Below are 27,161 nucleotides of genomic sequence, written 5' to 3'. Positions count from 1 at the left end.
CTAGATGCAATGGTAGGGGAATACAACTCCATAATGGTAAATGATGTCTAGGAGGTGGTGCCAAGACCTCAAGACAAATCAGTGGTAGGTTCAAGATGGATCTACAAGATCAAATACGCTGCAGACGGCAGTGTTGAGAAATACAAAGCCAGGTTTGTGGCTAAGGGGTATGCTCAAAAGGAAGGGATTGACTATGAGGAGACCTTTGCCCCGATAGCCAGGTACAAATCTATGAGGACCTTGATATCTCTTGCAGCCCGGATGGGATTCGAGATCCATCAGATGGAGGTCAAAACGACATTTCTAAACAGAGTAACAGAAGAGGAGGTATACGTTGAACAACCAGAGGGCTTTGAAACTCATGAGAAGAAGTCTCATGTATGCAGATTGAAGAAAGCCTTGTATGGGTTGAAACATGCATCGAGAGCATGGTATGGTCAAATAGATGGCTACTTGCAGAAGATGGGGTTTGTCAAGAGTGACGCGGATCCGAATCCCTACTATTTAGTTGTAGAAAACGAGTCGCTAATCTTAGTATTGTATGTGGATGATCTCTTTCTGACAGCATCATACAGACTCATTGGGGACTGCAAGAAGAATCTAGCCACAGAATTCGATATGAAGGATTTGGGGCGAATGCACTACTTCCTAGGGTTGGAAGTTTGGCAGCAAAAGGGAGAAATATTCCTTGCGCAAGGGAGGTATGCTACAGAAATCCTGAAAAGATTCGGGATGAAGGACTGTAGACCTATGGCTACACCAATGATCACCAACTAGAAGAAGATTGATGCATCAAAAGACAAGGATGTCGATCCCACCCTCTACAGGCAGCTCATAGGGTCCCTGATGTATTTGGTCAATACCAGGCCAAACATTTGCTACTCTATCAACACCCTCAGTCAATTCATGGTGGAACTGAAGAGGGCACATTGGGCAGCAGCAAAACATGTTCTCAGGTATTTACAGGGAACAGTCGATTATGGACTCTTCTACACCAGGAATAAGGATATCAGATTGAGTGGATTTACTGATGCAGATTGGGCAAGAAGTTCAGTGGATCGGAAAAGTACCTCTGGGTACTATTTCAACATTGGATCAGGAATGACCTCTTGGTGCAGTAGGAAACAGAAGTTTGTGGCTCTGAGCTCATCTGAGACAGAATATATGGCTGCGAGCACAACTTCGTGTGAGGAAATATGGCTTAGAAAACTGCTTGTGAACCTATTCAGAAGGAATATGGAGGCGACCAGGATCATGTGTGATAATCAGAGTTGCATCAAGCTCTCTAAGAATCCAGTGTTTCATGATAGATCAAAGCATATTGATATCCAGTGTCACTTTGTTAGGGACTGTGTCTAATGAAGAGTTGTACAGTTGAGCTACACTCCTACAGGAGAATAGGTGGTGGACATCCTCACCAAGGCCCTTGGAAGGACAAAATTTGACTACTTCAGGGAAAAGATGGGGATGGTAAAGAACCAATGTTAGTAGCAGAAATGGGAGTGATAACTGCAAGGATGCAGAGGGAGTTGCAGTGCGGATGCAGTGTTGGGGGAAAGGACTAGCAACAGCACGGATGCAGAGAGAGTTTTCGTACAAATGCAACAGTGGTAGTAGCCGAGCCATGGGCAGTAGTACGGGATGCAGCAGTGCAGAGAATGTTGGGCAGGGAGGCTTAGCATCAGCACAGGGACTGATGCCAGATGATCAGGGTGATACATGGTGAGGAGTATTACTAGAGCACAGTTCTCGCTAAGAGGAAGTGTTGATTTGGGGTAGCATTGGATGTGCTCTAGCCACAAAAATTGGTGGAGAGGCTAAGGCACATGACATCTCCAATACCCAAAAAGGGTTTGGGCAGACTATAAACAGTTTGGAAGATATTAAAATAATTAATATTTTTAATGGAGTCCCTAAGTCTCAACTTAGGGAAAATAAAATATTAAAGTGTATTAATATAAAACTATGTTAGAATGGTCCAAAGGTCATGGATCAAGCCAGATCTAATCTTAGCCATTGATTAGGGACTTAATCTCAGTCATTGATTTGTCAACGAGAAAAGTATAAGAGGAGGCTTGAGGGTCACTTGGAGAACACATTGAGGGAGACCAATGAGTTCAATTTCTGGAGCGGGGTTAGCTGAGAAATTGAACCAGTGGTCTAATGAGCAGTTAAGAGGCAGCAAGTACGCAGCAGAGAGGTGGGATCAACCACTGGAGATCAGCGTTGAGGCGGGAGAGGCAGACATAGAGGCAGCAGAAAACTATGCAGGGCCTGCGTGAGTGATGCAAAGAGGCCCAGGGCTGACACAGTCAAGAAGGGGTTCATGCAGAGGGTTTGAGAGCCACGCGGAGGTCAGTCGGGTTGATGCTAGGATTGGGAGAAGTGCTGGAGAATTATTTCTCTCTGTGGGTAAGCCAGTTTGGCACCTTGTTGTACAGAAGAATTGTTGAATAATAAAATCCTCCCTTGTTGCACTAGTTTTCCCACATTGGGTTTTTCTAGGGACTGTTGTCCAAAATATCTGTGTTAATGTGTTAATGCTTGTGCATATGTTTGTTTCTGTATTACGATGTGATATCTGCAACAGTATTTATTTTAATGTTTGTTGAAGTAATTTTATAAATAACTTATTGTGGAATAAGTAGGAAAAAAAAATCAGTTGCCGCAGAGATAGAATTTTCACGTAACTCTGTGATTGTTGTCACTTGTTGCCCCAACACCTTTTTGAGGCATGAGACATGGAAAACGTTGTGGATCTTGCTTTCGAGTGGAAGCTCCAGCTCATAAGCCACCTCTCCAACTCCCCTGCTCAGCCTGTATGGCCCATAAAAACGGGGTTGTAGCTTTTCGGCCCCCTTCTGCTTCAACATGGATTGTCTGTATGGCTGTAGTTGCAGGAAAACCAAGTTCTCCTCCTCAAAATGCCTCTTGATCTTGTGCGTGTCTGCATACAATTTTTGCTGACTCTTGGTTGTCAACGGTTTTTCCTTGAGAGCTTTATGGACATTTTAGCTCTCTTGGATCTAGTCTTTGGCCTTTGGGCCTGGTTGTCCCTAAAAACAATTTCAGCAAAAGATAAAGCATCATACAAAGCACACAAAGGTGACATACCAATGGACATGTGATGGGTGGTGTTGTAGCAATACTCTGCCAAATGAAACCACTGGATCCATGCTCGTTGTTGCCCAGTCACATAGCTTCGTAGGTAGACCTCCAGCCATTTGTTGACTCTCTCGATTTGACCGTCCGTCTGTGGGTGGTAACTGGTATTGGGGGTGAGCTCTGTGCCCACTAATCGAAAAAAACTCCTGCCAGAATGCTCCCATGAAACAACTATCCCTGTCACTCACTATAGGCTTGGGAAGTGTTGAAGAAAGTGTCACTAAGTTCGGTCTTCATAATGACATGATCTTTGTAAATGATGTAATAAAAGAGAATAAATTATTTTGTATGCCTTGCTACATGGGTTTCATGAGCAAGAGTTGTCATAGGTCAAAAGACTTCTTCTTGATGTCTTTAGGATTTATTAATATGTCAAAGAGTCATGTCATGTGTAAACAAGCTCCTCATGAGCCTATGTAAATGCATACAAGTCTACAAAAGTGTGTAGCAGCCCTCCAAACACCAAGATCAATCCTCCACTAGCAAGCACAAGAAGTCTGCAAGAAAATCGATAAGGAATTCATTATGTCGGCTTCAATATTAAATTAAATGTATAAATGGCAGGCATGTCGGTTCATGTATTGACCAAAATCTTCAATGTCATTTCTTCTGAAAATGTTTTATATATTCAATAATACACATGTCGGTTCATGTATTCAAGTCAGCTTATTTTGGGAGCACAAACCACTATAAATACCCCGTCAAGGTATCCGCAAATGTGAGGCACAAAACTCGCAAATTCCTCTCTGAAATTTCAAATGGGCATAGGAGCAAATCCACACTACCAGAAGGCAAGTGTTATGGGTTTCGGATGATAGGAGCAAATCCGCACTACAGGAAGGCAAGTGTTATTGGTCTTGGATGAAGAAGTATCACTATAACATTCAGATGGGTATAGGAGCAAACATCCTCACTACAGGAGGATATACTTCTACACTTCGGATGGCACAATAAGACAAGCAAACACTTCAGATGGGTACAGGGATATGATCTGCATTACAAGAGGCAGTCTCGGTGATAAGTACAGTGGCTCAGAACCTTGGTTAAGTATAAATACAGTGATATGAAATCTCGGTGAGAACAGTGGCTTGATATCTCTCGGATGGGTATCATGATTCCAGTCTCAAATGTAGAGAAAATCTCAGTACAAGGAGGAACGTTATCATAGTCTCGGTGGACTTGCCTCCTAACAGTCCATGTATATATATGATGAAAAGGGGCTTGGAATCCTCACTATCTTGGAATGAGATCCCACTATTGTAATCACAGTCTAGAAATACACTCTTGGCATGCTCACAGTTAATGTGATGATGATCTCAACTAGAATACAATGATGGAGATATGATGAGATAGTCATCATGGTGATTGTCATAATGAAGCTCTCGGTGCATCGATGAAAGCTTAGAATAAAGATCACAGTGAAGATCTCAATAGACCTCGTTGACATGATGAAGAAGCAGCAATGAAGATCTCAGTGATGTAGTAATGATGGCCTCAATGGTGCAGCAATGAGGATAATCTCAGCAGTGACAGAGGAGAGGATTGGTATCTTGGTCTTGGAGTGGCAGAATGGGTCAAGGGTCATGGTCTTGGTATTCGTCAATTGGAATTTCTATAAGAAGAATTTTGTGCGGGTTTTCCTCTCCAAGAGGGAGAGGTTTTGGCCCTGGAAGAAAGCCAAATATCTTGTGTTCTTGTCTCTTTGTTTTGATAGCAGTTTGATGAAGTAAACACACACTAATAATACAAAGAAGATCAAGCTAAGATAAATTGTAAAAACACTTCACAAATTGTTATCATGTTAAGAAGAATCACTTTAATTCTGAATTCCCTAGATTCTTCAATAGGAAGACCAAGCAAATGGAAGACCTCTCTGAAAAACAACTCCACTACATGTGAAGCAGAATACTAGGTTGGAATAGCAAAGAAGTGTGAATACTTAGTCAACCGATCCATCACCACATATATACCGTCTCTTCCCTACACCATGGGAAGCCCTGTGATAAAATCCATAGAGATGCTCTCCCATTTCCCCTCAAGAATGGGAAGTGGTTGCAACAACCTGACTGAATGGGTCAACTCTCCCTTGTTCCTCTGACAAGCCTCACACTCTTGCACATGCTTCAACACATCTCCCTTGAGGCCCTTCCACGAGAAACACTCTTTGACTGCCCTATATGTTTTCAAGAACCCCCGGTGTCCTAACAACGAGGAGTCATGGGTTGTGTGAAGAATCTTCTCCCTGAACTGTGAACCAGTCACTAAAAACATGTGTCCCTTGTAGGAGATGACTTCAGCCATCACCTTGTAGCGCTCATCAGTGTGTGTGCCCTCCAAGATCTCGCACTCTCATCGATCTTTAGAGTACTCTACCGACAACTGTGCCTTCTAATCATGGCAAATGGTCATGAGTGAAGGTGTCATGGGCCTCCTAGATAATGCATTCGCTACTACATTGTGTTTTCCCTTGACATACTCAATATCAAAGTCGTAGGCCTAAACTTTGCTAACCCACTTCTGCTCCCTGTCATTAAGGCCCTTCTGCCCCAGAAAATGGCAAAGACTGTTGTGGTCAGTCTTCACTCTAAACTTGTTGACCACTAAGTACTGCCAGAATTTGGCCAAAGCATGCATAATGGCCAAAATCTCCTTGTCGTAAATGGAATATGACCTCTCAAGCGGAAGGAGTTTTCGGCACTCAAACACAATGGGGTGGCCATCCTATGACAAAATTATGCCAACACCTTCACCTGATGCATTGCACTCCAAGGTGAATGGCTGAGTGAAATTAGGGAGTGCTAATACTGGACAGCTATTCATCACCTCCTTGAGGTGCTCAAACGCTACTTGTGTCGTATTTGTCCATGTGAAGGCCCCCTGCTTGGTCAAATCAGTGAGGGAAGCTGCCAACTGTGAGAAGCCCTTCACGAACTTCTTGTAGTAGGTGCATATGTCCAGAAAGCCCCTCAACTTAGTCACATTTTGGGGTACTGGCCAGTCTCGGATAGCCCTGATCTTCTCTTCATGCACCCTCACGCCATCCTCTCCAATAATACGCCTCAAATAGAGCATATTTGTCAACCCAAACTCGCACTTGGACAACTTGGCGTACAACTGTTGCCCCTCTATAATGCGCAACACCACCTCCAAGTGATGTGGATGCTCCTCCCAGTTCCTGTTGTAGATCAAATGTCAGCGAAGTGTTGAAATTTCTAATTTTGAGACGTCAGAAATCCCTATTGCATTATCTGGTTTATTTTCTCCTACTTATTAAATATAAATATTGAAAACAAACACAAATGTAGCCTTAACACATATACAGATCAGCAACTGAAATAAATGAAACAAACACACAAGGGACACCGTTATTTTTGGACAATCGTCCCCGGAAAAACCCAATGCAGGAAAACCGGTGCAGCAGATATGAGGGTTTTATTATTACGCAGTTTTTGAATACAACTAAGGTGTTATAAATGGCTCACCCAACAGAGAATGCCCTCGACAGTAGTACCTCTCCTCAGAGACAGATATTCTGGCTGATCAATCACCGGATGAACGATCCCACAGCGACTACGGCAGCTCCTTACCTGGACAGTTAAAGCTACTCCAAGCTTCTCCACTGCTCTGTGTCACTCTGCAAGGACTACGTCACCCTTCCCATTTCACCAACACTCAGTCTACCGCACGAAAAATCACCCACCGTTGCCTCTTGGCCCTGCATCAGCTCTGTTAGCCTCTGCACAGCTACTGATGCCTCTGTGTCAGCCTCTTGGCTCTCTGCATCAACCCTCTGGCCCTCTGCGTCACTCAAGCTGGCCTCCTCAGCCTCTGCGTAAGTCCTAGCTACCTTTGCGTCAGCCTTCACAGGCTCTGCGTTGTCTCTTTTGCACTATATGTGCCTCTCTGCTATGTATTCTCAGCCTCGTGCCGAACTGCCCCTCGCTACAACAGGTCACTGGTTTGATTCTCTCAGCATACCCCGCTCCAGAAAATCGAAATGACTGATCAATATGGTGTATATCCAACTGACCCTAAAGCCTCCTCTTATACTATTCCTGTTGAGTCTTTAATGACCGAGATTAAGGCCCTAATCAACAGCTAAGATTAGATTTCGCTTGATCCAGGTCTCTTGGAACCTTCTAAACCAAAAATATATTAATACACAGTAATATTTTAATTGTCCTAAGTTTATACTTAGGACCCCATTAACAATATTAATTATTTTAATATCTCCTCATTCAGGTAGAATTTCTCCAAAAGGTTTCTGGGTTTTGGAGATCTCATGTGCTTTAGCCTCTCCACCAATTTTCACGGCTAAAACACATCCAATGCTACCACAAATCAACACTCCCTCTTAGCGAGGAATGTGATCTAGTAATGCTTCACCATGGAAACATCTCACTGATCCTTCGCACCAGTACCTGTGTTGATGTTTGGCCTTCTGCCTAACATCATTTGCACTGTTGCTTCCTATACTACTGCCCATGACACTGCCACTGCTACATCTGTATTGCAGCTCCCTCTCAATATGATGCCCATGTTGCCCCTAGCACTGCCGCTACTAATTGCTGCACTGCAACTCAGTTACAGAGAAGTAGGTAATTGACTTCTCCTAAACACTGACATCCTAGTTAGTCTGGAAGCCTCGTGAAACTGAAGCTGCCTCTGCTGTTATCCTGTGCCCCCTCTACTACCACTGCGTTGCTGCATACACTTCTGTGCCTGTAACACTGCTACAACCTCCATTGCGTTGCCTCAGATTTCTGCACCCAAGCACTGCCTTGCTACTTCACTACACTATGCTCCACCTGACCCCTGTCATCTTGCTACTGTCGTTAAGGGTTCCCATAACCGGATATGAGCCAAGGGTTTGGGCACCTCAAGGATCATGCCCCTAATATGTAGTCGTCTTGACTACAACTAGATGTCTCCACACCTCTTCTCTAGAGGTGCATGAGTACTCATGGCACAATCGTCATTAGTCTCGACCTCTTTCTCCGCCTTAGCTGGAGCTGCCTTTGAATCGAAAGCCTCTCCCTTGTGTTTCTTCCTGGGACACTGGGATGCATAATGTCCCAGCTCCCCACAACGGAAGCACTTCACCTTGGAGATGTCCTTCTTCTCCCTCTTCCCTTGTTGTCCCGCAGATGTTAGAGTCGCATCCTCCTCCTCCTCTTTCTCGATTCGACCTCCCTTGCTACTACTCCTTGCCTTGGTCAACCCCCTGATCTCTTCTTGGCAAAGAGCTGCCAACATCGCCTCCCAACCGAAAAGAGTAGCCTTGCCCAAAATACTCTGGACAAATGTCTCTCACTCCTCGGACACTGCATCCAGGGCAGTGCTGACCATAAATTCTGGATCCGGTGTAGACCCCACGGAAATAAGTTGGTTGCAAATCTCCTGCAACATGAGAATGAATGGATCTATCTGCTCTGTAGAATTTCCCACTGTAGATTACCTGATAATGCAATAGACTAAAGCAAAATACTTGATCTACTTCTACAAACAAACTTGTGAAAGCTTAATCGATTTTGAGCAAGATCAATTAGAACGCATATAACAGAGAATGAGAAATCAATCACACATGAACACAGAAGAATACTCTGGGGAAAGCCTCAATGAAAAAGCTCGATCTCTGTATTATCATACAAGTGGAAATATGTCTGGATTACACAAAGCTTTAGCTCACAAGCTATCTAGCTCTCAGTACAATCCCTCAATGCTACTCATAAACTGAATAGACACAACATATGCCTTTCCTCAGTCCTCCAAGCCTCCTATATCCTTGTGCAGTTTCTCTTGGGTCCTCTAGCTACCACCTGTGTGAATTCACATGTCACAAAACTCACCAAACTCAGAAGTAACTGCGCAATCTCCAAGGAATGAATTCCTTCTGCATGCAAGAGATATTCTCAATGGAACATTCTTGCAACTGATACTACACTGTCCCATCATCTGATCTCAACTCTGTCTATGACTGAACTGACATGCATGAGTTATTTATGAGAGAATATTCAATTATCTGAAGTGCAGTAGTTACATGCATGCATGCATTAACTAACTGAACTCACAATCAGTTCCACAAATTGTTGGAACTAATCTAACTGGACTTATCTCAGTTAACTGAGCTAACTAATTACAACTCAAAGTATAACTCATCCTGATCTCCTTAATCAAGGGATAACTTCCTCAATCAAAGGGGAAACTATTGCATGTCTTCACATAGACTTCATGTTTGATTTTCTACAACTAATTAACTCAAGATGAATTAAGTAATTATTTTACAAACAGTTGCTAAAATCAAATTCGAATTTTAATTCTCAATTTTAGTTCAGGGACTAACTAAAATTGGAATGTATCCCAAAATGCTATTTATAGCAGTTCTATTTTTAGCATTTCTTGTCGCTATTTTCAACATGCTCTCCCTTCTACATCTGATATGACCGCAACTGATTTTCCAATAGCATCTTCCACTGCACGGAAGAGCCCTAGTATAAGGTGGTCAGGGTGTCCCACATCTCCTTTGTTGTGTTCTTCTAAGCAATATGTGGTATAACATGATCTTTCACCCTGTCTAGGATCATGCACTTCGCTCTCACCATTGCATCCTCACACTTCTCGTTCTCAGCTAGGTCAACTGGGATAGCCACGGTTCTCAAGGCAAAGTCCTTGATGCAATGTCGATCCAGGATTGTCAGGATCTTGGCCTTCCAGATGACAAAGTTGGAAGCCCCATTCAACCTGTCCTAATCCCTCAGTTTGTTCGCTACCATTTCAGCTCCTCTTCTGGACTCCCTCTAAGTCTCGAATTCCCTCCTAGAAATATCCCTCTAAGTCCTGATTTCCCTCCTAGAAATCCTCTGGCCAGCTGTCGAACTACTCCTCTCCAATCCTCCTTGCAACTGCAACTTGGATTTGGATTTCTTGGCCAGAAATTCATCAAGGTAGCGACTCCCTCTACCTTGGTTCTGTCTCCTTAGACATTGTTCTGCTTCAACAGAAACAACATCCCACCAGCTCCTCAAATCACAATCTGCCCACACAGCACTCCAAGCCCCAGCGACCGAAGAAACTGAGCCTTTCAGGCTCTGCGCAATCCCGACAACCGAAGAAATTGAGCCTTTCAGGTTCTGCGCAATCCCGGCAACAATTGAATCTACACCTCCTGGCCACAGTGTCGATCCTCCCTGGCTAAGAAAGATGACTAGGCACTGCGTAGGTCTGATCTTCCCCTCTTTGCCTCTGTGTTTACCCTCCTCCTGGCTCGAAACGATGATGCAGGCTCTGCATCACGTCCTCTCTAGCTGCTTCTACTCTGGAACAACGATGTCTCTCGGGACAACTTCTACTGCTGCAAATTCTTCAGATTACTGTTTGTGCCTTCAATTCTCTTGTGATCTACAATCCTCTGATACCATCTTGAAATTTCTAAATCTGACACGTTAGGAATCCCTACTGCATTATCTGGTTTATTTTCTCTTGCTTGTTATTTTCATTAACAAGTAATTTATAAATATAAATACTAAAAATAAACACAAATGCAGCGTTAACACATAAACAAATCACCAACTGAAATAATTGAGACAAACACACAAGGGACACAGTTATTTTTGGACAATCATCCCCGGAAAAACCCTATGCGAGAAAACCGGTGCGGCAGATATGAGGGTTTTATTATTATGCAGTTTCTGAACACAACTAGGGTGCCAAAAATGGCTCACCCAGCAGAGAATTCCCTCGGTAGTAGTACCTCTCCTCGCAGACAAATATTCTCGCTCATTAGTCACTGGATGAATGATCCCACAGCAACTACGACAGCTCCTTAGCTGGATAGCGAAAGCTGCTCCAAGCTTCTCTACTTCTCTGCGTCACTCTACAGGGACTGCGTCACCCTTCCCAACTCACCAACACCCAGTCTGCCGCATGAAAAATCACCCAGTGCTGCCTCTTGGCCCTACATCAGCCTCTTGGCTCTCTGCATCAAACCTCTAACCCTCTACGTCACTCACGCTGGCCTCCTCAGCCTTTGCGTAAGTCCCAGCTGCCTCTGCGTCAGCCTTCCTAGGCTCTGCGTTGTCTCTTTGGCACTATCTCTGCCTCTCTACTATGTATTTTTCCCTCATGCCGAACTGCCCCTCACTGCAATAGATCACTGGTTTGATTCTCTCAGCAGACCCCGCTCCAGAAAATCAAACTCACTGATCAATATGGTGTATCTCCAACTGACCCTCAAGCCTCCTCTTATACTATTCCTGTTGAGTCTTCAACAGCCAAGATTAAGTGACTAATCAATGGCTAAGATTAGATTTCGTTTGATCCTCGTACCTTGGAACCTTCTAACCCAAAATTATATTAATACACATTAATATTTTAATTTTCCTAAGTTTATACTTAGGACCCCATTAACAATATTAATTATTTTGATATCTCCTCATCCGGGTAGAATTTCTACAAACGATTTTTGGGTTTTGGAGATCTCATGTGCTTTAGCCTCTCCGCCAATTTTCATGGCTAAATCACATCGATGCTAGCACAAATCAACACAAAGAATACAAATGCAAATTTCTACAACTACCCACAAAACAGATGGTTCATGTAGGACTCGAAAGTGGCAGGTGCGTTGGTCAGCCTGAAAGCCATAACCAAGAACTCAAAATGCCAATAATGGCATCTGAAGGTCGTCTTGGGGACATCTATATCCCTCACTCTGATCTGGTGGTACCCCGAACACAAGTCTATCTTAGAGAAGTACTAGGCTCCTCTAAGCTCATCCATTAGCTCATCAATGTGTGGAATGGGGTAGTAGTTCTTCAAGGTCTTCTTCTTGAGTGCCTAGTAATCTATGCACATGCGTAACGTCCCATCTTTCTTCTTCACCAGAAAAACTAACGAAGCGAAGGGCCTAGAGCTATGCCTAATGTGCCCAAGTGCCAGCAGCTTCTGAATGGCTTGCTCGATCTCATCCCTGTAGGCCTTGGGATATCTATAAGGAGTGGTAATAACAGCCTGTACCCCTTGGCTCTAGCTCAATCGTGTGCTCAAACCCCTGGTCAGGTGGCTACCTTGGTGATATATCCCCAAACACTACCGAGTACTTGTCTAGGATGGCTTGAATGTCGGTGTGTGGTAGCTTGGGCTGACTCCCAACCTAAAAAAAACTCCATCGCCCACGCAATGTCCCCATGTCTCAAGTCACTGAAACTATCTATGGGGTGTATGAATGCATGCCCCGGAGAACAACTAGCTTGCCATCCGACCCCATAAACTCCATCTCCAACTTCCGCCAATTTGTAGTGACCCATCCAAGAAAATAGAGCCAATGGACACCCATCACCACATTGGTGTCCAATACATCCACCACGAAGAAATGATCTATCAATGAATAGTTCCCCATGGTCACTATCAAGGTGGGGACATATCGGGTACACTGCATGGTCCTATCCCCCGACACAAGGACTGAGAACCTCTCAAACTCCTCGATACTAATACCCCGCCTCTGAATCATCTATGCATCAATGAAATTGTTGGTGGCCCCACTATCTACCAAATCTAAGACACGTTTCCCCTATAAGGTGCTTTTGATCCTCAAAGTCAAAATTTTGGAAACCCCACGTAAGGATGCAAGGACCCCTCCTGTTGGTGCAAAAGGTGCTCCCCCTAATGGTGGTGGTGGAGGTGGTCCCCTCTCAACGTGTGTCTTGCTATCAACCTCACTTACCTCCAACTGTACGTCATCCTCCAGGTCACTATCAGAGAAAACCTCAATGTAATGGACCTTGCCCATTGTGCATCTATGGCTTGGTGCCCAAGGCTCCTGACAAGTGAAGCATAGCTTCCTCCTCTGAAGGTGTTGGTCTCCTCATCCAATTGTCCATGCCCATGGTTAGCTCTCGATGGTGTGGCCCTAGTGTCTCTCCCCCTCTGCTGGAACACCGGCCTAGGTGGTATCTACGTTTTGGTTCTAGGTAGAGCATCCTGCAAGTCTCAGGCTCTACCGACTGCGTCCTACAAAGTGTTGGGCCTGTTACACCTTATCAAACCCCTCAGTGGCTCTGCTATCCCCTCCAAGAACATGAAGACCCTCCTAGCCTCTGATAAATCGGGCACCAGTAGTGACAATCTCAGAAACTTCGAGAGATAGGCCTCAACACTCCCAGTCTGCTTGAGTCGTGTCAGCTCTTTAAAGTGTTCCTCCAAGTCTCTGCTCTCGTAGCGCTCCAATACCTTCCAAGTGAAATCCTCATAGGCCATAACTCCCACGTGCCCCATCATGGTCAACCCATGGAACCACCAATCATGGGCTTCTCCCTCTAAGTGCAATGTGGCAATTTTAATTACCTCCACCTCTCTCATGTAGTTGACCTGGAAGTAGACATCTAACTTATCAACCCATGCCCTGGCTGAGCTCTTAGGTGAGCCATCAAAAGTCAGGAGGAATAATCTGCTCATAGTGCATTGTAAATCGGTGCCATGTGTGTAGCCTCCTCCACTATGTCCCTTGCTCCTATTGTTTTCCTTTAGCTGGCAGAAGTCCTTGAAGGTGATGGCCTCTCTGAAATCGGGCCCATAGGACTGATACTCCACAACATAAGCCACCAGGGGCATCTCCTCCTACCCTTGCAGCCCTCCACCACCAAACGCTAGAAATGTGGGGATGGTTGACCTGGGTGGTGTACTAGAGACAAGTGGTATGTTGGGTGTATTCGCTGCATGGTATTACAAAGTACCCAAGCGTTCACCCAGATGAATTTCTCCCTGAATCCCCTTGCCCTTGTTGTTGTTGTAGTTTTGTTGCCTTAGCTCATCAATGCCCTTAGACAAATCATTGATGGCCTTCAAGAGATGTTGGGCAAACTCCTCTTCTTTACTCATCTTGTCTCCCCCATTATCCCCCATGTCTGACCTCTCAACCTTCGGCTCAACAGTTATTGGATCAGGAGCAATTTGTAGCTACCTTTCTCTACTTCTATACTTGTGCCTCCTGTAAGTGACGTTTTGCTTATCCTCTCGTGTCATAGACTAAAACTACTTCCACAAGCTGAGCCAAGATTATGAGCTCTAATACCACTGTAATATTCCTACTTAGGAAATACAGTGATAAACAAAGAAAAAACTGACATGAATACACAAAATTCAGAAATATAAGTAGACACCCAAAAAATCTCCAAAAACACCATCCAGCTGAGCCATTTTATTATATATATGGAGCAATAGTATAATGGGGCATGAAAGGAGTGCACTTGGGCTTGCCACGCTAGCAAGCTAGAAAAGCCGCAGGTCGGAAAATACAATGCCCAGATGTGGAAATGAGCTTCCCCAAATATGCCCTGCGCTACCCTGGAAAAACTGCTCTGTATACTCGAAAGAAACCACTGAAAGACCCTCCTCCGGTGCTCAAAAAATTGTGCAAAATTAGCCCAGGCTCCTCTTGACAAACCCATCAAAACCCAGAAAGGGTTTGGTCTAGTTCTTGTTCAGAAATCTAGGGCATTAGAGTTAGATGATTTCTCTTCCATTAGTGGCTGCTTGTGAATGCTTTTTACTTCTTTAGATTAGGATCTTCTTTATGTTAGATTATTAGTATTCTTCTTCATCAAACAGTAACCAATGCATGAACATAAATACACAAGAGACACATCATGTAGGCTATGAGCCAAGGCCAAAACCTCTCACTCTTTGAGAGGAAAACATGCACAAATTCTTCTTATAAAGATTCCAATTGACAAATACCAAGACCAAGACCCTTGACCTATTAGCCACTCCAAGACTAAGACACCTCTTCTCTTGACTATCTTTCCTTCTTTGTGATTCTTCCTTTGCTTTGACCTTCTTTGCATCTTCAAATCAAGATCTTTTCATGATGGTCTTCAAGATCTTCTTTCTCGCTGTGATCTACTATGGTGCACAATGAATTTTATCTCAACTTCTTCGTTGCTACCCAAATAGTAGAGGGATCCGAATTTCCTTCCACATAATTGTATTCTTGTCCTTCACCGAGAATATAATTGATTTGAATCCTTACTATCTCTTATCCACCAAAATTTCAGAGATGTATATCAGAACATGTCTTTCTTGCTATCCATTTGAATATCACAGAGATCTATGAGGTATTGGTACTAGATCTCCTCACTGTCTTTTCCTTATTCGAATTTTGTATAGTGACAGACCTCTGAAATACTTCACCATGACATTAGAAATCCTTTTACTGTGATTTCCCTTCGAAACTACAGAAGAATCCAAGTTCCTGCACTGTGTTACCCATCCAAAATTACTAAACTTCTCACTGTAATTGTTATGCGAAAATATCAGATACAGATCTGATTTTTGTGTCCTAATGCGAAGAGCCTAGCTGGGTATATATAGTAGTTCGACCATTAAGCCGACCTTACGATTTCTGAGTCTTGGAGATCTCATGTGCCTTAGCCTCTCCACCAAATTTCATGGCTAGAACACGTATGATGCTACACAAAATCAACACGGTCCTTCATGTTTCCCTAAGGTACGAGCTCTAAATTCTAACATTTCTCTTCCTTAGAGTTCCTTCTTTCGACTTCCTCCACTTCTTCGGTGAAATGGACTTCTTGTCTATCCTTCTTGTTGTTGTCCTTCTTAATCTAAGGACAATCTTTCATGTAATGTTCATAGCATTGAATATTAGCTATGTTCTTCTTTGCTTTCAACAAAGTGTCTGAATCCTTTTACTTGATCCTTCAACAATTTTGACCTCAACTTGTCTTCATCTTATCCTGCATAGAAACCACAAGTTGAGTGAGGTAACTTTCTTATCCCCATGGATATCTGTCACTTTGATTATCAGTTAGTGCATTATAGATCAATGGTGATTATCTTCTTTGCTAGATTTTGTAGATGAGATCTTATGAAGATATCCTTCATCCTTTGATATATTTACCTTTTGTGCAGATCAAATCTAAGTGATGTAAACTTCTTTATCGCGCTTATCATATCTCTTTGATGTCTCCAATATTGCTATATGAGGGGACCTTTCATAAGAATCCCTTTCCATAAATTTAGAGGAGACTTTTCTATTGATATGTTCAATGACTTCAACTTCTTAGAGGACTATATCTATCCTCCTTTTCCATGCAAGGAATTTTGACGACCCATCCAACTTGTAGATCTCCTTGCAAAAACAAAGTCATTTTACCAAATTGATTAAAGAATGAAAAATACTTACTTAACAAGTGAAGATGAAATCTTCACCTTGATCACTTTGATGATGGTTGAAGAAGATGTATTAGAGCTCCCTCTTGGATGATCTTCTTCCAAATGAAACAACCTTTCTTCAATAGAAAAAGGTTGCTCCTTTTGATGAGGATGATTTGTTGCTTCCTCGGATGATCTTCTTCTAGGGCAAGGAGAGGATCCTTCCTTGCTTTATAACCTTGAAAATGATGACAATGCCTTCTCGCCTTCACTATACTTCGACTTCTCTTGTAGTGTAGATCAAAAATGCTTCTAGGGTTTTGACTTTCTCCAAGATGATGTGATCTTCATCTTTAAAGTCCTTCGAGCTATCTTGCCTTGTAGACAACTTGGTGAGGGTCTTTGTGGCCTTTTGATAATAAATATAGAAACAAAAGCTCTTGTTGTTGCAGACTACTTCTTTGATCTAGGGTTTGTTTCTTTAATGTAGATCTTGATATTTTTGCTTTGATAACCTTCAACTTGCATTGATGCCTTCCTTGAAACTTGTTCCTTGAATTGTCTCTTTGATTAGATGCCCTTCCTTTGACTTCAACACCTTAGCTCTGATACCATGTTGAGAAATCTAGGGCATTAGTGTTAGATGATTTCTCTTCCATTAGTGACTACTTGTGAATGCTTTTTACTTCTTTAGATTAGGATCTTCTTTACATTAGATTATTAGTGCTCTTCTTCATCAAACATTAACCAATACATGAACATAAATACACAAGAGACACATCATGTAGGCTATGAGCCAGGGCCAAAACCTCTCACACTTTGAGAGAAAAACCCGCATAAATTCTTCTTATAAAGATTCCAATTGACGAATACCAAGACCAAGACCCTTGACCTATTAGCCACTCCAAGACCAAGAAACTGCTTCTCTTGATTGCATTTCCTTCTTCGTGATTTTTCCTTTGCTTTTACCTTCTTCGCATCTTCACATCAAGATCTTTTCATCATAGTCTTCAAGATCTTCTTTCTCGCTGTGGTCTACTGTGGTGCACTATGAATTTTATCTCATCTTCTTCGCTGCTACCCAAATAGTAGAGGGATCCGAATTTCCTTCCACAGAATTGTATTCTTCCCCTTCCCCGAGAATATAACTAATCGGAATCCTTACAGTCTCTTATCCACCGAAATTTCGGAGATGCATATCAGAACATGTCTCTGTTGCTACCCATCCGAATATCACATAGATCTGTGAGGTATTGGTACTAGATCTCCTCACTGTCTCTTCCTTATTCGAGTTTTGTGTTGATTTGAGGTAGCATCGGATACACTCTAGCCACGAAACTTGGTGGAGAGGCTAAGGCACATGAGATCTCCAATACCTAGAAAGGGCTTGGGCAGATTCTAAACAGTTTGGGAGATATTAAAATAATTAATATTTTTAATGTAATTCCTAAGTCTAAACTTAGGGAAAATAAAATATTAATGTGAATTAATATGAAACTGTGTTAGAATGGTCCAAAAGTTATGGATCACGCCAGATCTAATCTCAGTCGTTGATTACGGACTTAATCTCGGCCGTTGATTTGTCAACAAGAAAAGTATAAGAGGAGGCCTGAGGGGCACTTGGAGAACACACTGAGGGAGTCCAGTCAGTTCAATTTCGGGAGCGAGGTTAGCTGAGAAATTGAACCAGTGGTCTGGAGAGCAGTCAGGAGGTAGCAAGTACGGAACAGAGAGACAAGAGATCAACGCAAAGACAGAAAAGGCAAACATAGAGCAAGAGGGAGCCATGTAGAGGCATCAGAGATTGCATAGAGCCAGCAGGGCCTGCGTCATCCATGTAGAGGCAGCAGGAGTGACGCAGAGGCGAGAGAGGCTACGCAGAGTCTCAACAGGCTGACGCAGAGGGTTTCAAATCACAGAGAGGTCAGTAGCGCTGACGTTGGTTTCAGAAGTGCTGGAGAATTTGTCTATTTGTGGGTAAGCCAATTTGGCACCTTGTTGTACTAGAAAATTGCTGAATAATAAAATCCTCCCTTGCTGCACCAATTTTCCCACATTGGGTTTTTCCGAGGACATTAGTCCAAAATAACTGTGTCAATGTGTTGATTCTTGTGCATATGTTTGTTTCTGTATTATGGTGTGATATCTGCAACAGTGTTTATTTTAATGTTTATTGAAATAATTTCATGAATAACTTATGGTGAAATAAGTAGGAAAAGTAAATCAGTTGTTGCAGTGATAGAATTTCCACATTTTGTACAGTGGACAAACCTCCGAAATACTTCATTGTGACATCCGAAATCTTTTTACTGTGAGTGCCCTCCGAAACTACAGAAAGATCCGAGTTCCTGAACTGTGTTACCTATCCGAAATCACGGAACTTCTCACTGTAATTGTTATGCGAAAATCTCAGAGACAGATCTGATTTATGTGTCCTAATGCGAAGAGCCTAGCTGGGTATATATAGTAGTTTGACCATATGTTAAGCCGACCTTAACATCCGAATAGGTGTGACATTTTAGGTGAGCCAACATAAGTTTATTTTCTCCATATTGTAGGCCGACATCAAGAGGAATGTGCTTGTCTTTTGGAGGGCTCTTTTGATAGTCCTATAAACTAGAATACTCTTGACATATGACATTGACTCTTATAAATAAGGGTCTTTCCTCTCTCATTAGCATACACACTCAACACATCAATTCAGTCTCTTTCTCATGCGAAGAAGACAGTCTAAGGGTGCGAAGTAAGGGTGAAGATTATTAGTGCTCTTCTTCATCAAACAATAACCAATTCATGAACATAAATACGCAAGAGACACATCATGTAGGCTATGAGCCAGGGCCAAAAGCTCTCACACTTTGAGAGGAAAACCCACATAAATTCTTCTTATAGAGATTCCAATTGACGAATACCAAGACCAAGATCCTTGACCTATTAGCCACTCCAAGACCAAGACACTGCTTCTCTTGATTGCATTTCCTTCTTTGTGATTTTTCCTTCGCTTTGACCTTCTTTCCATCTTCACATCAAGATCTTTTCATCACAGTCTTCAAGATCTTCTTTCTCACTTTGATCTATTGTGGTGCACTATGAATTTTATCTCATCTTCTTTGCTGCTACCCAAATAGTAGAGGGATCCGAATTTCCTTCCAAGGAATTGTATTCTTGCCCTTCACCGAGAATATAACTGATCTGAATCCTTACTGTCTCTTATCCACAGAAATTTCAGAGATGTATATCAGAACATGTCTCCACTGCTACCCATCTGAATATCACAGATATCTGTGAGGTATTGGTACTAGATCTCCTCACTGTCTCTTCCTTATTCGAATTTTGTACAGTGGACAGACCTCCGAAATACTTCATTGCGAAATCTGAAATCCTTTTACTGCTACTGCCCTCTGAAACTACTGAAGGATCCGATTTCCTGAACTGTGTTATCCATCCGAAATCACTGAACTTCTCACGTAATTATTATGAGAAAATCTCAGAGACAGATCCAATTTCTGTGTCCTAATGCGAAGAGCCTAGCTGGGTATATATGGTAGTTTGACCATATATTAAGCCGACCGTAACATCCGAATAGGTGTGACATTTTAGGTGAGACGATAAGTTTATTTTCTCCATATTTTAGGCCAACATCAAGAGGAATGCGCTTGTCTTTTGGGGGGCTATTTTGGTAGTCCTATAAACTAGAATACTCTTGACATATGACATTGACTCTTTGACAAATCCTAAATCAATGGGAGCCATTTAGAAATAAAAGCTCTTACTCATGAAACCCATGAAACAAGATATTACAAAAATAATTTTATTCTTTATAAAGATCATAATTACATGTCGTTATGAAGACCGAACCTAGTTACATTTTACAACAATTCTAACCCCCAAAATTGACCCCCAAATATCACGTCCTCCTCAACTGGCTGGAAAATACGGCCTTCCTGGAAAATCACTATAGCAGCCCTCCAATCACTCCAAAATGTTGAGTTTCACTCCCTCCGGATGACTTCCTCAAATCCCCTACACAACCCAACTCCACAAATCCCTTCCTCAACTCCCCACGTGTGCCCAGAATTAGTCTCTTGTGCAGGCCCTGGAGAAGAGAAATTCGATCTGCCCCAGAGCAGCAATCTCTAGCCCCAAAACTCCTCACAAGGCTTAGCCTTCGCCTGGAGCAGCTACACTTAATTTCTCCAGGCAAGCACCCCCTGGAAAATAGCTAAGATGAGTGGCACGTGATCCTCTACCACGTCCTCCTGGAGCACAAATTAGCGAGAGATATGGCTGAAAGATGCTCCCAGAATCTCCACAAATCTCCGTCAAATGCAACAGCAAATCTACCTCCCTCGGGTGGCATTCAAGGTCAATCGAAATAAGGATGAGCTGTCTCCTTGGAAATCTCTGTGCAAACAGCACCTGTGACACAGCGTAGCAACTTGAGCAACAAGAAAATAGTTAACTTGACAAAAGGCCCCAATAGCTGCTATGCCCCTTCTTTTTAATTTTGACTTGCCTTCCCATGTGGGTCCCCCCATCCACCATTTCGACCTCTCTCCTTGGAAACTTTGACTTCCCTATTCAAGGGGTGCATATTACATGTGGGTGTGGCCCCCACATTCCACTAACAAAATTATTTCGGCCCCCATCTCCTAACTCTCATCCCCAAAATTTCATGGGCCCCCATAATAGTCAAAAATGCAAAATTGTGAAATTAACTTTTGGGAAATCATTCTAGGAAGGAACATTACATCCTATGTTTCATAGCCTTGGGCTTTGAATGCATCAATAATCAATCCAATGTTTGCATCAGGGGCTTGACTTGTTGGTAAACCAAGGCTGGTGATATTCTACCCATCAGTGTTCAATTCCCACCCCCCATCACCCCCCACCACAAAGTGATGTGACATATTTGGCCCTCCCAAAAACAAGGAGGCATCACAGCTCCCTAAGCAGGCTGGCTGTAAGTGATTGACAAAGTTCCTGTCCTGGATCTTGTCTGCTCTCCACCATGCTGTTGATTGGATGGCATTAATAACAGTGAAAGGAAACCTATTCATTTTTCCAATAATCAACCCATTTTAACCACAATTAACCTGCACTATGCCCAGCCCTGCCAATTCAACCTACCTTCGAAGATGACCATGGTCAGTTCTTCTCCATCAACATATAATTTGGTACCAACTCAAAGTATTACCAGATCCAGAGGGTCCTGGCTCTGGTTCCCCATTTTGGATCTGGATACACATAAGAATCTGCCTGCTAGGCATATCCAAAGAATCTGGAGGCAGTTCCCGATTTTTGAAAGTGGATTGAACGAAACAACCCCACCATGCATGGATCCCAAGGAAAATTCAACGTAGTTTTGGGGGTTTCCTTCAGGATTTTTGCATTTTTTTCCCACTTGTTTAAACCCTAAGCCCCTTAGAACATTCTATAAGATAACCCTGCACCACTTCCAATGCAAGACACTGACAACTGCTCTTAAGATTGACTCAATCTTGAGCAGCGATATTGAGATTGATATTGCACCTGGCAAGCAGTAAACGTGAGACTCAAGACTGATATTGAGCAGTGATATTCCCCCGAGTGAGTAAAGAAGAGAACAGTGAGTGAGTGAGCGATATCTAATGTCTTGTTCTAGTTGATGATCTCTAATGATTTCAGTTGTAAAGATATGATTCAAAATGGTTTTGATTCCCAACTCTGAATATGTTTCTTAAAATTTTTAAAAGTACTATTATACTTTTTGTACTTGATCTAACAATGCTGTATCTGGACCCTGGTTTCTCAAAATGTAATGTATATGGATCCATATCTGTATCCTGGAAACTTAGCAAGTCAAAATGCAAATTAACAAAAGTGAAATAAAAAATCATAGATTGTGCAATGAACAGAGTGCATTTAAATATTTACATCATACACGCAAATACCAAGATGTGTCCATTTTATTTCAATGCAGTGAAGAAACAAATTTGCCTCGTAACTATAAGTGACCTTGAAAATCATAAGTACTCACCAGTACAGACCAAGCCCTGATGGTACAGAAAGAGAGAAATAACCAATCATAAGTGGAAGAAACTTTAAAATAGCTTGTGTATTCTTCTGACTTGGATCATTAGCCTGAAAATGGAACAAAACAGCGATAACTAAACAAACCTCTCAAGTCCATGAATTCAACATGAGATCTGAGAATAGTAAATGAAAAAGCACACATATGTTCTGGTATCTGAAATTCACTCCTTGCATATCAAGTACAGTAATACTAGTAGCAATAGTACACAAAGCAATGATATATGCAAAATTAAATGATACTTTCCTCCACTTTAGTCTTGTGGGGGAAACATACATAGGCTTATAAGAGTTGTCACTTTTATATACTTGACATATTATACCAACTTGAAACATTTTTTATTGCAGAAGAACAATGTTGAGAAACTCAAGGTCAGAGTGTAAGAGCTAGAGTGGGACTTGTCGCCCAAAGTGTACACCTAAGGCACAACGCTCAGAGCTGGGGCTGTCACCTATTCCCTACTCACTCTGTCTAAGCTCTCCTAGACAAGTTATGGGGGGTAGTCCCTAAAGATGAATGGAAAAGGACAGCTTGTTGAGACAAGTTCTAGAAGACTAAGAGCAAGGTAATTACTTCTCTAGACAACTTGATTTAAAGTTAATTGGCAAGTGTGATTATTAATGAGCAATGTAAGCGTTAAAATAGATTTTCAATTTGATCAATATAACACTTTAGAATGATAAAGACTGACGGACCAGTGCCTTAATAACAATTCTCAAAATATGAATTAAAGTACTTGCACAATAATAAATGATATCAAGCTATAAGATAGGCATTGCTGCAACACAAGGTTAGTACAAGAGATCAAGAGATTAAAGCAATTAGATATATGAACAATAAGAGATAAGCTTGCAATATTAATAAGACTTGTACTTCAAGTAAAGATGATATTCAAGAAACAGTAAACTTGAAAATGACAAGTACAGCAAGGTAAGACTTGCAAGTATGAAATGAGCTCACAATCCAATTTACAATAATCAATTGAAATGCAAGATGAACGAATGCAAGATCTACCTATGTGTGATGCAAGATCTCGGTTAATTTTAATTATATGCCTATTCTAAGGTGAAGGCCTTCTCCTCAATTATTGAAGCATGTCTTAGAACAAGGTTGTTGGGAGAAGTGTTGGGGAAGGAGGTTAATGCCTCATTAACAATACCTACCCAGGACTTCTAGCGACCCAAGTGCCTCTATTCCTACAAGGGACTCAGCCACAAGAGAACTGCAAGGTCACTCATTTTAGTCGTCGTTTAAGGGTCAAGCTTCTCAAATTCGATATGAAGAAGGTTGTCCTATTTTTGTTAAATTTTAGGTATGTTTATGCTTAGAGCAATTTAATTCAATTTTCACAGTTAGCTCAATATCTTTTCCAGATTAGCAATCACATCAACATTAAAGTAAACTGCAAATACAATATAAACATAAATCACAAAAGACAAGCCAAGACAAGAGGACACAAGATGTGGCGCTAGCCAAGGACAAACTCCAATGTGGGGAAACCCTTGATCAATTCTTCTTATATGTTCTTCAATAGTTCAGCACAGAGAGAGAGAGAGAGAAAGATAGTACATATACAACAGAAGTCAACACTTTGACTTATCTAAATAAGAGCATAGATCATCTCTAAGAAGATGATACATGAGATCAGTTGAAGACATGCTGCTTCAACTGATTCTCCAAGGTGATTCCTTCACCTATCATTGTGCTGCATCTCGTCATCATGCTGCACCTCACCGTGCTGCACCATGCTGCACCCATCATCATAATGTTGGACCTCATGACCATGTTGTACACATCATACTATTGCACCTCATGCTGCACTGCTGTCCCATGTGTCATGTGCTTGCAACACCATGCTTACCACTGTTATCCATGTCGTCCATGCTTGTCGTATTGCACCATGCTTGGCATGTTGTCCATGCTTGCCATGCTACAACATGTTGTCCATGCTTTGCCTTAGCATTCCTTTGCTATCCCATTTACTATGCAGTTGTCCCTTGCCACTGTTGCCTAGATATATTGTTGTAGTTTTTGTCCCTAACAGTCATGCTATATCTTGCTACTGTCCCCTTAGCCTTGCCATACCTTGTTGTTGTCCCTAACAGTCATGCTATACCTTGTTGTTGTCCCCTTAGCCTTGCCATACCTTGTTGTTGTCCCGTTAGCCTTGCCATACCTTGTTGTTGTCTCATGTGTCTTAGCAACACCATGTTACCCAATTGTCCCATTTACTAGCACTGTTGTCCTGGGCATGTTTGAGCCCTCAAACTCTCCATGTTGTCCCTGTTTTGCAGTGGTTAGGACTGTGGCCTACCACAGTCCCACGTTGACACCTACAGCCCACCTTTCCGCTACCCCAAACAACCCTTCTTTAACTCAGCCTACCCTCGGCCTCCTTTCAGCAACTCGATGCCTTGTTTTAGGCCTTAAAACAGTGCTCCCTTTCTGCCCATTAGGCCTGCGTCTAGGGCACCATTAGTATGTTTAGGACAGCGTCTATCTTCATCTTAACAGCGGCTAGGATACCCTTGAGATAGCGTAGGTTGGGGCTGCCTTAGGGTAGCGTTGGGGCTGCCTTAGGGTAGCGTTAGGGCTGCCTTTAGGACTGTGTTAGGGCTGCCTTTAGGACAACATTTAGGGTTGCCTTTAGGACAACGTTTAGGGATGCCTTCTAGGATTGCATTAGGCTTCTTCCTTAAGCTCCTTTAGTTCCACGCATAGAACCCTTCCATCGCTTTGCTGGCTTGCCTTCTTTGTTGCGGCTAGGGCAGCCTCTTTTCCTCCAACATCTAGGACTTCCACTCCTAGATTTCTCTTCCACTAAAACCCAAGACAAGTGGAGAGAAATCAAGATAGAAGTGTGTGTGAAATGACTCTCAAGTCATCTCCTTTTATACTAAAACATTGAGCACATGTGGGGTTTATTTGGTTGTTGGCCAACCTTGACGAATTGCCTTATAACACAAATAAATTCATAACTCCATGAATACTTATCGGAATTGAATGATCTTTAGATCAATCCCACACCTCTCGATGAGAGGGATCCAAGAAAAATATCAGCTGCCATAAATAAGATGACCCATGTGGAGTTTAGCCCTAGATTCTACTTTTAACACTCCCTCTCAACTAGGGAGAACTCCATCCGCTAATCCATCTGTCCGACTGTACTATCTCTGCCATCAATGCCCTGCACTGCTCTACTCTGCTCTACTTTGCTCTACTGAGCTCTGCTCTGCTCTGCTGAACTCTTCTCTGCTTTGCTCAGCTCTGCTGAACCATGAAGAAAAAGAATTGATCGAGAATGTCTCATACCATTCTCTACTGACCCGAAGTCAGTTCCATGAAGAGAGTGTGTCATACCACTCTTACTGATCCCAGATTAGTTTCATTGATCCCAAATCAATGGAGGTAATCCTAGCATAGGGATTACAATAGATACAACGATGCGTCCATCAATAGTACTACTATGGTCCCTAACCCCATTTCTCTGCTCATTGGCCAGATGAGAGGTACTTCCCATGAGTCCCAGACTGCATGGGTAGGATGCCTCGACAGGAGAACCACTCATCCTGTCCCTAAGTCGCCACGGGGTATCAGAGGGGAAGGTTGAGCCATTCACCCTATACACAGCGCACCATTAGGGGAGGATGAGTCGCCCTATGGTCGCTTGTTGCTCCAATAAGTACCCCAAGCCCCCTGAAGCTCCCAGAGCTGAATGCATGCAACATGCAAGACCCTCATAAGGCGGTCTCTCAATGACTCCAAGTTGTTAAGGAAAGTCACAAATTTGACCTTTCCTCGGGGCTTTGACAGAATGTCTGCGACCTGTACATCAGTCTTAATGCGATAGAGCCTCCTCGCTCATCGACGTACCATATCCCAGATAAGGTAGTATCTGATGTCTATATACTGGAGCAATCATAGAATACGGGATTCCTCAACAATCGAATCCCCCCCTCATTAACACAAAAGATCATGGTGGTATCCATCATGTGTACAAACAACTCACTGAAGAGCTTCCGCAACTAGGCAGTTTCACACGAGGTCATACTCGTAGCTATGCATTTAGTCTCAGCAGTGCTTATAGCAACCGACTTCTGCTTTCTGCTCATCTAGAATATCGAGCAGAACCCAAAGAGAATCAGCACTCAGAAGTGCTCTTGAGATCCTCCACACTACCTGCCCAATCAGCATTCGAATAGTCATGCAGCTTCACATTTCCAACAGTGTATCTCAATCCATGAGAGATTGTGCCCTAAAGATATCTCAGAAAATTCTTGGCACCAATCTAGTGAGGCTCAACCAAATATGAGCCCAACATGCTAACTGCAAAACATATATCTGGACGGAAGTTCACCAAGAACATCAATGCGAATGAGTTTATGAAACTCAGAGGCATTTCCCAAATCTGGTCCAGCATCACTACCACATAACTTCTAAAAGTTAAGCTCCATCGAGGTAGTCACGGGCTTGCATTTCACCATTCCAAATCCGGAATCCAACTCCCTCTTACTTTTGCAAATGAGAGGGTCTGCACCTGTCAGAAAGAGGTCGTCCTCAGAAGGTGCCAGTATGAGAGGTCTATCATCCACAACCTTCAAGCAAAGGTTTGGATCGGCTTCACTCCTAGTGAATATCAGCTTCATCAGACAGCTATCAATCCTCTCATGCTATGCCCAGGGTGTTTTGCTTCAAGCCATAGAGGGCTTTCTTCCACCTACATACTTGAGATTCCCGATCATGAATCTCAAACCTCTCG

General features: G+C 42.6%; 1 protein-coding gene across 1 annotated transcript in view; it reads right to left on the bottom strand.

The window, feature by feature from the left end:
* LOC149205664 (inner membrane protein PPF-1, chloroplastic-like) overlaps positions 1–27,161 on the bottom strand; it is a 335,124-nt gene that overhangs the window by 59,708 nt on the left and 248,255 nt on the right. Inside the window, exon 8 of the mRNA XM_089395137.1 lies at positions 22,349–22,452. Within this exon, the coding sequence (XP_089251263.1) occupies positions 22,349–22,452 (104 nt within the window). The remainder of the gene's footprint in view (positions 1–22,348; positions 22,453–27,161) is intronic.

The sequence above is a fragment of the Pinus tabuliformis genome, chromosome 1_2, assembly GCF_031772625.1.
Source record: "Pinus tabuliformis cultivar Carrire ecotype Pingquan chromosome 1_2, CPIR1, whole genome shotgun sequence".
Classification (NCBI taxonomy): Eukaryota; Viridiplantae; Streptophyta; class Pinopsida; order Pinales; family Pinaceae; genus Pinus; species Pinus tabuliformis.
The sequence above is the reverse complement of the archived record's forward strand: the minus strand, read 5'-3'. Positions and strand labels throughout refer to the sequence as shown.